We start from the raw sequence: 16,224 nt of genomic DNA, 5'->3' as shown, positions 1-16,224 counted from the left end.
AGACGATGACGAGCTAATCGTGCAATATTTAGAAACCCCGTTTTTCTCTCGAAGAGTCTATAATGGAAGTGATTTATATAGCACGTTACGAGATGACGAATTCTTGAAAAGATTAGTAGCAAATTTTTAGACACTGGTAATACTTACATATAACGGTTCTCCCAATGAGGTAACGTGTCTCGACTTTACGAAGGGTTCGACTCCCTTTCAGAATAATCGTAACGACTTTATTTTGATCCCGATAAGCTTAGCAAAAATTTATTGATGTAATACCACGTTTACATTGACCAAAAGCTTGGTATAGTTCTTTTTCGGTTTCGTAGATTCAGCTATTTTGTCAAGCAAGGTGGCAGCACTGATGCGTTTTGTGATTTTGATACAAACTCTTGTAGGTACTCGCTATAGTGAATTTATTACGACGACTATGACGAATTCACCTTTTGTCATATATTTTTATCAATTTTATTTGAAAAAAATATGTACTCTCAATAGTATTCACAGAGTATGTACTTTGTATATATGAAGTATTTCTGACTTGGTAACCAGCATTAGCTAGAAACATAGAGGTCTTAGTATAGGTTATAGGTAGGAATGGATTAAAACACAGTTTTCTATAAAATAAAGTTTTTATTAAACCAAATCGAACGAGCACACGCGTGTGAAATATAACAAAATGCAGGGCAGTTACAAAGACTTGTCACAACAAACATTAAATAAATATTATTTACAGTTCTATGGCATAGGTAGGTACAAATATCTTTGGACTCGCCCTTACGTTATCTATTAAAACTGTAAAATGTACGTACGAAGGTAAAAATAACATGGATAAAATGCGGAGTCAAAAATAATTTGCACTGCCTTTAATGACGTCACACATCTACGAGAAATACGGACAAAAACACATAAAAACAAATCTTATCAACTATAGAGGAGCTTCAAATTAATGCCATGAGTGACTAAGTACTAAGTACAAGTATGTGAGAAATAAGCGTATTCAGTATGTTTATTACATAATACATTACTACTATTCAATTAACTGTTAAAATCTTATTTTTTGTATTTTTTCGAGTTTTAGTAATTGTGATGTTACATAATCTCTTAAACAAGACACCTTGAAACCAGTAGTTTCAAGGTGTCTTTGCATTTATAAAGATAAGAAAATGATGAGTGAGAAATTAATTTAAAAAATTTAACAATTTTTTTTTTTTTCATCTTCCCAGTGAAAGTTTTAAAGTGTTCTGAGTTGAAAATAATATTCTTTATTTATTAATATACGATAATGAAATGAATTAAATAAGCCCTATTACTTGAATTATTAAAATATTTTGTATGGCTACAGAAATAGCATACAATATAAAAAAAACGACATATGTCACTCGGGGACTGCCACGGTAAAGCTATTGCATGCTATGCCTTCAAGCCACACCTCCGCCCGTCGGAGTGGGGAGCGTGAGGTTTTTTCGTTACGGAATTTCTGGATCGGTCCCCGCGTTCAAGGCCCGCGATAGAAGCTATGCAAAAGCTTAAAAAAGCCTTGCTTATGACTGACTTGAAGACTAAATTATAAGAACACTAACCTTTTCATCATTTAGATAAATTATTTATTAGAGCAAGACAGCTATATCTGCATGTAATAACTAATATAATGATTAGAAAGAGACAGAAATAAGGCTATTTTAATTTTTATAATCTATTGCTTGAGAAATGTTACAATAAACATTAATATTTTAAATGGTTATTCAGTACAAACTAAACAACATTTTTGGAGTTATGACTTTGTTTCTATGTCAATATATAAAACTTAATAACTAAAAATTATAAACAAATCTCATGTAACAAATGCAATGAAATGGCAAACTTAGAGGCTAAGTTATCAAGTAAAAACTTACATAATTCGACTTTAACTTAGTCTAAAATGAGGCACATTTCACTCTTATAAATAAAATTGGCACACTTATTTTTACTTTTAAAAAATACAAGACTAAAAATGTTTCCAAAAATTGGCCCCACTATTGCATCACAATTATCTTAAAATACAGCAGTAAAATGAAAATAAAATTCATACAAATAAGTAGAAAATTATCTGCCATTAAAATCCATGCAAAATTGTACATAATATAAAAACTAAAAACTGTTGAACTCAAACTTTCTTATATTAAGAATAAAATTATTAAAATGTAAAGGCCATATACAAGCCAAAAAAATATAAACTAAAAAATCTCATGCCTTAATTATGTAACTCATACCTAAATGAAGTATGAATAGGTAAAAAAATATCATAGCAATGTTAGTTGCTAAAAAAAACATTAAAAACTAATATATTCTAAGGAATGTCTAAATTTAAAACATTATTACAAGTTTTCTACAAACTTATAGGGCCTAATCAACTTTTATAAAATATAAAATCATTTGAGCATTTCAGACATACTACTTAATTTCAATTTAAAACAGCTAAAAATGTTTTCACTACTATAAGATCAAAACTCACTAAAAATTTTTATAAGAAAAGAGTTTCTAAAACTTAAAACACAGTACATAGTATAAAAAATTAAAACATACAATCTTCATTATTTAGATCTAAATCTAAATACTTAAAATGTCTTCCAAGAACTTAAAACATAGTACAAATTTAGAAACCTAGAAAAATCCATATTAATAAAAATATAAGAACCAAAATTTATTGGTTCCCTATTTCTTATACTGCACATAGTGTAACTAACACTTATAACACACAACTTTTTAGTATTTTTCATATATTTTCAAAACACTAGCTCAAACACACATAAAAGTTGGTGTATCCACAATATGTTGTAACGAGGGCCTTTTCCGCTAGTTTTTGCCGAATTAGAACCAGGATATAAAGGCTCGGACACACTTAAGCATGATGTCACATAGTTTCACTTGCATTTATGTCACTTTTCACTAAAACACTAGCTCAGATACACATAGAAATTAGCGGTTCCACAATATGTTGTAGCGAGGGCTTTTCCCGCTGGAGTTGGAGCAGAGAAAGCCAGTTCTTGCCGAGTTAGAGCCAGGCCATAGAGGAAAGAGGCTCGGGCACATTCTAACATGCGTACTGCTATGCCTCGTCTGCGGAATTTTGGATGCGTCCAGATTCTTGATATGCCGCATCTGAAATAAGATAAATTTATGTGAATGTTCTAATCACTATACAGGGTGTAATCGTTAAGTGTGCGCAAGCGATTATTCAAGCGATAATTTAAAAATATAACAAGAAATATCAAAAAAAAAAATAACTTAAAACACTCCCATACAAGCGGGCGAAGCCACGGGCGGAAAACTAGTTCATTCTAATCCTATCCAACAAAAGATGAACATTCAAATTTTCTTATACCTAACCTATCTTATAAATATTTCAGTATGATTTATCAAGTATGTTTTATTTTAAGTTCTCACTTACATTAAATAAACAGAACAATGTGTGTGAAATGGATGACAGAAATATTTTGCATGTAGAAAAGTAGAAAAATAAATAATTTTAAACTCACTTGACGGAATATTCTTCAATACTACAGCAGTCTGGTTCCCCTGGTAGCAACTTGTAGGCTTTAGATTTAGGCTCCACTATCAAACAGCCTACTATTTGCTTCTTCTCTATGTAGAGGTATGCCTGAAATATTTTAAAATTGGTTATAGATTTATATACATTTTCGGTCAGTTGATATATTAATCTTTAAATTTATATATTTGTGTTGTATTGTTTAGTATAGTGTAGTATAATATAGCGTGGTATAGTATAATATAGTGTGGTTTAGTGTAATGTAGTGTGGTATAGTGTAATGTAGTGTGGTATAGTGTAATGTAGTGTGGTATAGTGTAATGTAGTGTGGTATAGGGTAATGTAGTGTGGTATAGGGTAATGTAGTGTGGTATAGTGTAATGTAGTGTGGTATAGTGTAATGTAGTGTGGTATAGTGTAATGTAGTGTGGTATAGGGTAATGTAGTGTGGTATAGTGTAATGTAGTGTGGTATAGTGTAATGTAGTGTGGTATTGGATAATGTAGTGTGGCATAGTGTAATGTAGTGTGGTATAGTATAATGTAGTGTGGCATAGTGTAATGTAGTGTGGTATAGTGTAATGTAGTGTGGTATAGTGTAATGTAGTGTGGTATAGTGTAATTTAGTGTGGCATAGTGTAATGTAGTGTGGTATAGTGTAATGTAGTGTGGTATAGTGTAATGTAGTGTGGCGTATTGTAATGTAGTGTCGATTAAATGGTTATAGTATGTTCAAATACGAGATATACTCACGGTATAAGCATGAACATCGCCAGCTAACGTGGTATATCCCAACTGTGGGTGTACCACACGGGACAGTACACTCTCAACCCGTTTCCAACCGGTATCTCCACCACGCACGCGTATAATACGACCGGTTGGTGTTTTCTCTACTATGTATTCGTCTTTCCAGCCCTGCAACGATACAGATTAAAAATTTAAATATATAACACAATTGCTGATCATTTATGGTTTGATGTGGCAATTGAGATAGTTGGTTAGTTAAGGGATCAGAATTTGAAGGAAAACACATGAATGTCCCTTAAAAACTTAGTTTATTAATTATTATTTTGTTAAATAAAGTTAAGTTTATTTGTATTAATTTAAATTATTAATTTTTTGAGACAAATCTTTAAGAAATAGTTATAATATCAATTTTAACTTACATTGAATTTGAGAACATCAGTTGCATTGTGATGTATAAGATGATCATGTTCGTCTTGTGGATCACCAATCTGTAAAACATCACAATTAGTAAAATATATGTTCACACACATTACCCTATGTGAAATATAATAATATTGTACAGAGTACAACAATATTACTAACTATCTGTTAACAAATATTTAAGAAAAACAAGAAAATTTAGTGTCTATTCTGTACTGTTTTTAATAAAAACATATGATTGTAATGGTCTTTTATTTTCTTCTCATACCCTTTTCTAGATTGAAAAAATGCTCATTAAATACGATATTAGATACAATAATTTCCTATTTGATTTTAAGAGAAATTTTGTATGTAATGTTTTTAGCAATAAATTTATTTTCCTTCTTACTTTTTTTTATTCTAATAATATTCTTACCTGATAAATAACACCACATTCATTGCATTGTGTAGCGCCAAACTTCTTCTGTCCCGCGTCGATTACGTATTGATCGCTGCCGTTTTTAAGTAATGACTTCTTCTTGTTTTTATCTGTTGAATCTGAGAATCATATTTTAAAATTAACTTTATTTATTCTTGACTTCAAAAAAAGGAGTAGGTTCTCAATTCGGCCGGTATATACTTTTATATACTTTTATAATAATAAAAATAAATCGTCAAATGTGTTGGTAAGCGCAAAGCTCGAGAACGACTGAACCGATTTCGTTAATTCTTTTATCATAATATTCCTTGAAGTATGGGGATCAATCTTATGGAGAGAAAATGTTAACATGTACCACAGACGAAGACTGGGCGGACCGCTAGTTTTTATTATAATAAATTGAATGTGGTTTGAATGTTTTAACGTCATAATTTTATATTGCTATCGCAATCTACATTTGAATCTTCATAATAACATTAAAAACCACGATTAAAAAACGTTGTTGTGCATTTATAAGTATTAAGTAGTTTGCAGCGATTCTTAACAACAGTATAACATTTAAAAAACTATAATTACCTTTTGTCTATTAATCGATTAAAGGTTTATATGAGCTAGCGCGCAAGAGCAACTTTTGTCTCCGCAACTATTTTGTCTCTCCCATCAACTCTATGGGGAGTTGCGTGGCTACGTGCGTGCACTTTCTTACTAGCCCATAGAGTTGATGGGAGAGACAAAATAGTTGCGGAGACAAAAGTTGCTCTTGCGCGCTAGCTCTTAACGTTTTCATTTAACATCACGACAATATAGTGACGTACTTTTACGTTTTTATATAGAATCGCGTGTAGACAGTATAGCAAAGTACTTTAAAAAATATGTTGAAGCCGCGTATTTTGTGTTTTTTAAAGTAGATTGATATCGGTTTTGATTAATGGTATTTTGAAATGCCCATAAAATATAAAATACTAGCTTTCCACCCGCGGCATCGCCCGCGCAGTCAAAGAAAAACCCGCATAGTTCGCCTTCCCATGGGATTTCCGGGATAAAATGTTTCTCGTTTGTCAAAATATCTCTATACCAAATTTCATGCAAATTGGTTCAGTAGTTAAGGCGTGATTGAGTAACAGACAGACAGACAGAGTTACTTTCGCATTTATAATATTAGGTAGTATGTATTTAAATGTCTATAAATGAGATGGAACATTTATAAATTATATCAAAATCTATTTACTAAATATAATTGAAAAGGGTCAAAGTTATGAAAATTTGTGTGCACAAATGCAACAGGAACAACTATTGAAAAAGACCAAGAAGCTTATATATCTAATACACTGGAGATTGCACTATGAACGTTGACTTGTCACGGGAAGATATGACCTTGAATGACGCCTGGTTGTTTTTTGTCCCTTTCACACCTAACTTGGCAAGTTGGTGTGAAAGGGATGAAGGAACAACCAGGCGTCATTCAAGGTCATACCTTTCCGTGACAAGTCAACGTTCATAGTGCAATCTCCAGTGTATTACATATAAGCTTCTTGAAAAAGACTATATTAGTTAATTGTTGAGCTTGAATTTTACAAAATCTAATACTTTGTGACATCATTATATGATTTATTTTGTTATATTATTCATTTTTACTGTATATTCTCGAATTCGTACAAACACATTATCCACTTTTTTGCAATCTCTGATAGTTAAAAGGTATTATTAAAAAGATAAAAGCTTAGTTTAAAGACACTATGATTATATAAACTTCAGTTTTTTATTAAAAACTAGCTGCTCCGCGCGGTTTCACCCCCGTGGCTCTCTTGTCGGTCGTAGCGTGATTATATAAATAAATAAATAATAAATAAATATTTCGGGACAATTTTCACACACGGCACGATCTGATCCCATACTAAGCTTTCGCTTGTGTTATGGAAACCAGATGGCTGATAAACATACATATATAATTTTAAATAAATACTTATATAGATAATTAACACCCAGACACAGAGCAAACATCAGCTATGTTCATCACAAAAATATTTGCCCCGGGTGGGCATCGAACCCACAACCTCTGGCTTGGAAGGCAGGGCCACTACCAACCAAGCCAACTGGCCAGTCAAAATATATAGCCTATCACCTTAATATATAGCCTATAACCTTAATAAATAAGCTATCTAACACCGAAAGAATTTTTCAAATCAGACCAGTAGTTCCCGAGATTAGCGCGTTCAAACAAACTCTTCAGTTTTATAATATTAGTAGATTATTGTTTTCCTTACCTTTAGTTGTAGGAGTAGACAATCCAGGATTAGGCTTGCTGAATATAGGGAACAATTTTGCTGTTTTCTCTTCATTTTCTACCGTTACTGGTGAAGTACCTGAAACAAATATAATCTATAATATAAAAATGAATCGCAAAATGTGTTGGTAAGCGCATAACTCGAGAACGGCTGAACCGATTTCGATAATTCTTTTTTTATTATATTCCTTGAAGTACGAGGATGGTTCTTATGTAGAGAAAACGTGAATATATACCACGGGCGAAGCCGGGGCGGACCGCTAGTCTATATATAAAAATGAAACCCGTCTCGCGTTGTCACGGCATCACGTGTGAACGGCTGAACCGATTTCGATAATTCTTTTTTATTATATTCCTTGAAGTACGAGGATGGTTCTTATGTAGAGAAAATGTAAATTATGTACCACGGGCGAAGCCGGGGCGGACCGCTAGTTAATTATAAATATACAAGAACACCCATTTAACATTGAATGCAATTTATAATTATTTTAGAAGTTAAACTTCTTTAGGCGCGTTGAGAGTAAAATTTCAAGGTCGCGTCATGGCAATACCGTCATGTCATGGAGTACGGCGACGATTTTGGTATCTTTGATTCTTGCCAAAGAAGTTTTACTTATGACTGAAGGAAGCGGTTCTTTCCGTTTTCGATACTTTCCTGTTAAGAAAATCTATGTATTTATTCTTATGAGAATGAGTATGAGAATTAAACTAATATTTATGACTAGCTCTCCGCCTGCGGCTTCGCCCGCGTTTTCAAAGAAAAACTCGCATAGTTCCCGTTCCCGACTTCCCGTGGGATTTCCTGGATAAAACCTAGCCTATATTACTCGTGGATAATGTAGCTTTCGAATGGTGAAAGAATTTTTAAAATCGCTCCAGTAGTTTATGAGCCTATTCATTACAATCAAACAAACAAACAAAGTTTTTCTCTTTATAATATTAGTGTAGATTAGCGGAATAATGAATTTCGGAGTAAGCTAGATATATCTATAGTAAATAATAATATCATGTTTCAATAAGTTAACATTTTACGTTTGTTCGTTAATTCACTGCCCACCACTGCCACTTTATATTTTCAGTATCAAAAAATTTATAAACAACTAGGTTTCCGCCCGCGGCATCGCCCGCGCAGTCAAACAAAAACCCGCATAGTTCAAACTCAAACTCAAAGTTCCTGTGGGATTTCCGGGATTGCATCATTTTCCCGGGATAAAAAGTAGCCTATGTCCTTTCTCGGGTATCAAAATATCTCCATACCAAATTTCATGAACATTGGTTCAGCAGTGGCGTGATTGAGTAACAGACAGACAGACAGAGTTACCTTCGCATTTATAATATTAATATTAGTATAGATTTTTTTAGTCCACTGTAACTATTGAATTATATTTCTTTAAAATAATTATTATGCAGAAACAATGCCATAGTTTCGTTTTTATATGGCTGCGTTTAAATAGACTATTGTTTGTTAATCGAGAAATCGTATCGTTTTTTATATTTTAATTAATATATTAATGTCAATTATTTTGAAATAATGAGATTGTAAGTCATGATTTAACTTAATGACTCTATTTCTTATTCATACTACACTAGCTGTGCCCCGCGGTTTTACTCGATTTGCTCCCCGATGATATAATATAATATAGCCTTCCTCGATAACTATCTAATACAGAATTTTTCAAATTTTCGCGTTCAAACAAACAAAGTCTTCAGCTTTATAATGATATTAAAAAGAATAGATTGTTCATTTATTAATTTACATACCTTAACTAATAACTTGTTACAAAATTATACCAATTTAGGTACTTTTGAAGCTTTAAGAGCTTTAAATATGCAAGCAATAAGTACATATCACTACATAGTATAAAACAAAATCGCTTTCTATGTCCCTATGTCCCTTTGTATGCTTTAATCTTTAAAACTACGCAACGGATTTTGATGCGGTTTTTTAATAGAAAGAGTGATTTAAGAGGAAGGTTTTAGTATAATGTATTATGTTTTACAGTTTTAGACCAAGCGGGCGAAGCCGCGGGCGGTAAGCTAGTATTATATAAAAATATAATTTTCGATTAAATGTTTCAGATAATAACTCCATACTTCACAATCTACGAATAATATAAAAATGAATCCCAAAATGTGTTAGTAAGCGCATAACTTGAGAACGGCTTAACCGATTTCGTTAATTCTTTTTTTTATAATATTCCTTGAAATTCGAGGATGGTTCTTATGTAGAGAAAACGTGAATATGTACCACGGGCGAAGCCGGGGCGGACCGCTAGTTACGAATAAAAACTTCCTAGCCAAGTTTAATTATACAATTTGTATTATTAATTAAAATATAATGATTTAGATTTTAGACAAAATTTGAATATAATATGCAAGATCTCAATAGATATAAAATAACTGAAAAAATTAAGAACTCAATAACGGACTGTGTGAATTCCTATTTAAGACAAAATACATGGTTGTATAAGGTGCGTGTTTGGTAAAAAATATGATTTACTAGCTTACCGCCCTCGGCTTCGCCCGCTTGGTCTAAAACCTTCCTCTTAAATCACTCTATCTATTAAAAAAACCGCATCAAAATGCGTTGCGTAGTTTTAAAGATTTAAGCATAAAAACGGACATAGGGAAATTGGGACAGAGAAAGCGACTTTGTTTTATACTATGTAGTGATAATTTATTAAAATAAAATAAAAAATGTCTAGGTCACACAAACATTTAAATTGTATTGGCTTGAAGGGAATATGTTTATCTGTTTTCCTTATGGCTATACCACAGCACCAATATGGATCAAATTTAGAACGAAAATTGATCAAGCTCGGACGAAATCTACCTATACCCGTGGCCCCGTCGTTGATGCGGCTTGACGGAATACAGTGGGGTTTTGGTCGGTAGGAATCCGACATAACCCACGGCCCTATCCCCAGAAGCCGTGGGTATCTATGCAAGATTTCCCCACTTAAAAAAAAAAAAAGGTATGTATATCAGAATATCTCCATAAAAATTAAATCTTAAAATTATAATAAGGGATCACATTTTCTGTAGCGAAATTTCGTTAGCCACGTTGAGAGTAAAATTTCAAGGTAGCGTCATGTCAATACCATCACGTCATGTAGTAAAGCGAACATTTTGGTATCTTTGAATTGTATCAAAGAAGTTTCACTTCTGACACGTGTGCTCGGTACACATGTATTTTCTGATAAATTGTGAAAAACCGCGGGTTACAGCTAGTCTACACTAATCTACACTAATATTATAAAGAGGAAAACTTTGTTTGTTTGTTTGTTTGATTGTAATGAATAGGCTCATAAACTACTGGACCGATTTTAAAAATTCTTTCACCATTCGAAAGCTACATTATCCACGAGTAATATAGGCTAGGTTTTATCCAGGAAATCCCACGGGAACGGGAACTATGCGGGTTTTTCTTTGAAAACGCGGGCGAAGCCGCAGGCGGAAAGCTTATAGCGTAAATAATAAACTTACCATCAACGGGTATAGTTTCGGTAGAAGCCAATACAGCTTGAGCGTCGATATTATTAGACTGCGCCATCTTTAATATCTGCTCGTCTAACAATATCAGTTCGCGCTCTATTTCATCCAAATCTGGGATTTCATGCTGTCCTGTGAATATAATATAGAATTGTATATAATGGTAAATAAATAATGTAAAGAATAAATTGTGTTTTATTTAAAAATTAACTGCCTAAGGGCCGATTTTTCAATCCTTGGTTAAAATTTATCCATCCAATATAGTATTACAGTATTACACGAACATTTTAAAATGTCACCTGTAAACTGTCATATACAGACAATTAGAATTCATTTTTGAAATGGTAGTTTAATACGTTATACGATGAATAAGTTTTAACCAAGGATTGAAAAATCTGCCCTAAATAAAATAAATACAATAAATTTCTTATCATAAGAATGATTTATTTTTTCTTTAAGTTGGATAAAGTGTTATTTTTTCATCTATGCTTTTACGAGATGGATATCGAAGTTTCGGCAATTTACATAAAACAATCCATAATAGTTTAGAACAATTTTTTTTTTTAATAATAAGTTCTATAATTATTTTCTCCATAATAAACTTACCATGAACAACAGTTCCATCAACCACTATATAACCGCCCTCCACCGGTAAAAACTGCCCATTCGGCAAATCCCCATGACTAGCTGTATGACTCTCTGCATCCATAACTACATCTGTTTCTGAACCCTTTTCTTGGGGCAAATTTTCCCCTATTTCTGAAGCATTTTCTGTCCCTATTTCTGTAGCATTTTGTGCCCCTATTTCTGTAGTATTTTGTGGCCCAATTTCCTGAACATTTGAGGAACCAATTTCAACGATAACAGCTTCATCTTGGGGCAAAGAACTAGACACAGGTACGGCTATAATTGGTTGGAATATGGACTTTGTTTCTTCTATAACAGTGCTGTTAAAACATGGTAATTCTTTTTGTTGGATCAGTTCTGATTCCGGGACTTCTTCCTCTGTCCATTGACTGAGGAGGGCTTCAATGGTTTGTTTTTCTTTGTCGAATGGATCTGTTTTGTCTGTAAAGTTTAGGTTAGGTTAGGATAAAAAATTATTGCCTGTGTACTACACAAGTATTTTTATTAAAACTTATGGATACATTTGATTTCTTAATATATCTAACACATAATTGTATTTGTTGTTTTAATGAATTAATTTGTAATTTTATTGAACATTTCTCCTTGTCTTCAATGAGTTGCATAATATTTGCAGATATATTTTAAATAAAAAATCTGCTAGCATGCAACCAAGGTTAAAAGTAGCCTGAATATAGTATATAACTACATAGTCACTAATTTATGTAAGTATGAAATTACAACCAAATTGGTTTAATTGTATGAAGATGTAACAGACATATTATGTCACTTGCATTAATTAATAATTTATTATATTTATAATTTCCTTTATTTTAGATAATTTCTATGAAATATAAATTACCTATCTATTTTTATTAAGTAATTTTTAAAGTAATTTGTGAAAGTATTTCTATACAAATGCATTGGGAATATGTATGATTTCAAGAAGATAAATTTGGGAGAAATTAATTACTTATTTCATAATTAGTTTTCCTTGTTGAAAAAAAAAATAAAAATTATTGATAATTATTATCATGTATTTAAGATTTTTTGCTTAACATTTTGTGAGAAATGACTCATAAGATTATCAATCAATATAAAATATTGTTATCAATTCAATAATGACCTAATTTCAGCTGAAAATTTAAAAAGTAACTTTACTATTAAAAATACATTTATGTCTTTGGCAGGTAAGTAAAGTATCATTTTCACTTATAAAAATCATATTAAAGAAATGCAAGAGTTAAAATGTGAACTTATATTCTTTTTTGGCTAACATTAGGTGCTAAGATAGGTATATAAGAATTGGATAAAGTGATAAATGGGAAATAGATTATCTTGGTCATTTGATTGTCACCAATAAAGAAGACATGAAAATAAAATTTGTAGATTGAAACATGATTATGTTATTCAAATTTTTTTTTTCATAAAAATGAAAAGATTTTTTGTCAAACCTTTAGACATAAAAACTAACTTACTGTCTGTACAATGTACGTATGTTCATAAAAAAATATAGAAATAACCTCATTTTTTAAGTTGGTTAAAAAATTATAAACTTACCATGCTCCATTTCTTGAGATGTATTCAGGCTTAACATGGAATCATCTTTAGTTGACGACATAGTTGAATTTACCAAAGATTTATTAGAAACAATTGACTTCTCTGTCACTGATGTATTCAAATAACCTTTAGGACTCAGTTTTTTCAGTGCTTTCGGTTTTTTAATCTTGTGTCTGACACCCATATTGATTTGTCCTGGCTTTCTCTTACGTTTATTTGAGTGTGAGTTGAATGGTCTGTGCTTATGTGTGGCAGTTGCTTGGATTGCATTTGAGATCTTAGTGGTAATGCTAGTGTTTAGATCTGGGTTGGATTTACCATAGAAAGACTTAGTGGAGAGAATCTCTTTGAGTCTCTCACTGTTGAATAGAGATAATCTAGCTTTAGGTGCAGTAGTAGGATCAAGTCTTGGGTATTTAGACACAGGCCCAGTATCAACTTTATCATCATAGTGTAACCTTTTATGGCTCTTTTCACTGTCACAAGTAGATTCAGGACTCTCTTGTATTTCTATAGCAGATCTGCGGTTGTGAGACAGTTTAGGAGGAGATGCTTTAGCTTCAGTTGTATTATGGGGAGTCTTTAACATTTGAGTAGGTGACATCATGTTTGTCAAATCCATTTTGGTTAAACAAACGTAAGCCGTTTTCATTGGGGAGACATTTTTCTTCTGTTCCATCAAGATGCCTTTAAAACTTTGTAGCTTTGGTGTCATTTTCTGGGACCTTTTGGAACGTCTAGTTGATTTGGTTGGTGTGTTCTCTTTTGAGTCACTTCCTGAGTCTGTGTCAAAGTTGAGGTCTTTTAGAGAGCTACTGCAGCTCTCTGTGTCTGCTATCAGGCTTGCTAGACTTTTCCTAGCTCGGCTAGAGGTAGATGAAGTTGTGTGGACACTGGTGCAAGAGTGAGTAGAGGATGGAGTTCCAGGATGGTTCTGGAAGTGTGGTGTAGCTGGAGTTGATGATGAACATCTTGTCTCTGGACAGGAATACCTAGTTTGATACTTTTTCAATGTGAATGGAGATTTCATGAAATTCTTCAGATCTGTTGTTTCTTTGAGCTTTCTTGAGTGGCTTCTTGTTCCATCTATGAATAAAATAAATTGTCATATCAGTTATTTGTTTAGTTTTGCTTGTTTTAGGTCAAATAATAAGGTCAATGAACTCTTTAAATTACAAATATGCTATGAAAAACGTTTCTAATTATATTAAACTTAATCATGTGAATTAGTCTTATGGGAAGGTGCCTTTGAAACAGGAATTGACAGTAATTAACTATTTGTTATTATTAAACACGATATAATAAAATACTTACGCCATATAGTTCTCTCAGGTGTCTTTGGAGTGTTAGGATCATTTTCGTCACAAGAACTAGAGTCAAGGGTACTTATGATGCCCAAATCACAATCGTCACTATCACTCTCACTGTCTACGACTGAAAGTCTTCTGTGTTTCGTCAATGACTCTTTAGAAGCTTCGGCTTCAGTTACAAATAACCCCTTTTTCCTCTCAGACATTTTTGGAGTATGCGTGTGAGGAAGGCGAGAAGATCGCCGGGGTGTTACCGCAGCCATCGTGGACGTAAAAACAGTATAAATTCAACCACTTGGATGCTTCAGGACAAGGCCAGTTAACACCTGTCGTTCGCGCCCAATGGTCAAGTCTAATGTAAAAGTATACTACATAGTAACAACAAATAACACTTCAATTATTTAGTATTTCATTCAAAAGATCATGAAAGCGTCTATCAGTAATATTTTTGTTGAAATACAGTGATAAATACGATGAACGAACACAAAACAGGCGCCACTTAGCAAACCAACACCATTGTCTAAAATTGTTTGGCGCGTAAACATCTGTCATCAAGGTGCGAGTGACATCTGTGATGTGATCAGTTTACTGTCTTGCCAGATCTAAAAATGATTTAAAATGGAAAATATCCAATCATGAAAATTATAGGTCTACCAGAATCTGATGGCATATTTATATTTAAGAAATAAAAGATTTTCATGTGGCAACTTATTTGACAACTATCAAATTGTTTGTCAAATTATTTGTCTTTTTTGCAGTTGATGAATAATTTTTAGGATTTTGTCTAAAAAATCTTCGAAAATGTCGAAAAAGCCGCTGCGATCACAAGCAAGAGGTCTTGTTTATAATGTCTATAGAAAAACATTCGATGAAGAAGGGTCAAACACATCACAATTTTCAATTTTGAAGATTTTATTGGTAAATTGGACTTACCCGTTTTGATACTTTAAATTACAAAATATTATATGTAGGTACCTATAAGTAATATTGTTTGTTGATTAGAATTTAATTTTATTAAAACTTATTACAGGAGTTTCCAATACGGCTATTCGTCAAGTCCAAGCTGTCCAAGTCAATTTTATAATGTGTGTATCTGTTAATACTTACGAAAATAAACATAGTTTTATTTTATTTTTATTTTATTTTATAAAAAATTATAAGCAGTTTTGATCTACATTATCATTATATCGATATTTTCACATGGCATACTGGTAATGAATATACAAATATAGGTATGTGTAAAATATAATAATATGTATAACCTGTATAAAAGTAATATGTATAATTGTATATTATACATGTAAGTATGTACCTACATAATATTAAGTGGATAATATCTCATTATTAAGAACAGTATTGTCCACTTATGTAATGTGACTAATTATATTGAAATCAAAATAAAAAATAAGCAGTATCAAGATCGTTCAGTCCATTTTCCCTAGGGTTGCACACTCTAAATTTTGATTTCCCTAATTGCCATCAGATTCTGGTTTACCTATAAATATATTATAGGAAATATGCTTAGATTATGGATTGGTCTCCGCGCGCGCGCTACGACTAGATACCGCTCCACCTAAAAACAATAGCTCCGTGAGTGCGGCAACCACGCGGCAACTCAGTTCTGTAGTGTGTGTAAGGCGATTTGTAAGGACGCTAGTGTGTGTGAAAAATTGTACTGCCAGCTACATAAATTTTACCCCATAAATGGGAAATGGGCTATCTTGGAAAGAAGTTTGAAAAATATTTTTATTTCATTTTGGCCTTGCCGGGAATCGAACCCATGAACATGTGACTCAAATCCACTTGCGATGCCACTATACTATCACAAAGGTTTTTTAAAAGTAAAA

At 32.4% G+C, this 16,224-nt stretch overlaps 1 protein-coding gene across 1 annotated transcript; it reads right to left on the bottom strand.

Annotated features, from left to right (window-relative positions):
- Nucleotides 1-1,439: 1,439 nt before the first annotated feature.
- Nucleotides 1,440-14,883, bottom strand: LOC123701894 (N-acetyltransferase ESCO2). The gene is made up of 10 exons (XM_045649498.1): nt 14,382-14,883; nt 13,068-14,153; nt 11,490-11,951; nt 10,878-11,015; nt 7,372-7,470; nt 5,105-5,226; nt 4,689-4,757; nt 4,276-4,437; nt 3,513-3,634; nt 1,440-3,135 (listed from the first exon to the last, which is right to left on the bottom strand). The coding sequence occupies exons 1-10, from the start codon at nt 14,638-14,640 to the stop codon at nt 2,931-2,933; spliced, it is 2,724 nt and encodes a 907-aa protein (XP_045505454.1). The 5' UTR covers nt 14,641-14,883; the 3' UTR covers nt 1,440-2,930.
- Nucleotides 14,884-16,224: the final 1,341 nt, after the last annotated feature.

Source organism: Colias croceus, chromosome 22 (assembly GCF_905220415.1).
Source record: "Colias croceus chromosome 22, ilColCroc2.1".
Classification (NCBI taxonomy): domain Eukaryota; kingdom Metazoa; phylum Arthropoda; class Insecta; order Lepidoptera; family Pieridae; genus Colias; species Colias croceus.
The sequence above is the reverse complement of the archived record's forward strand: the minus strand, read 5'-3'. Positions and strand labels throughout refer to the sequence as shown.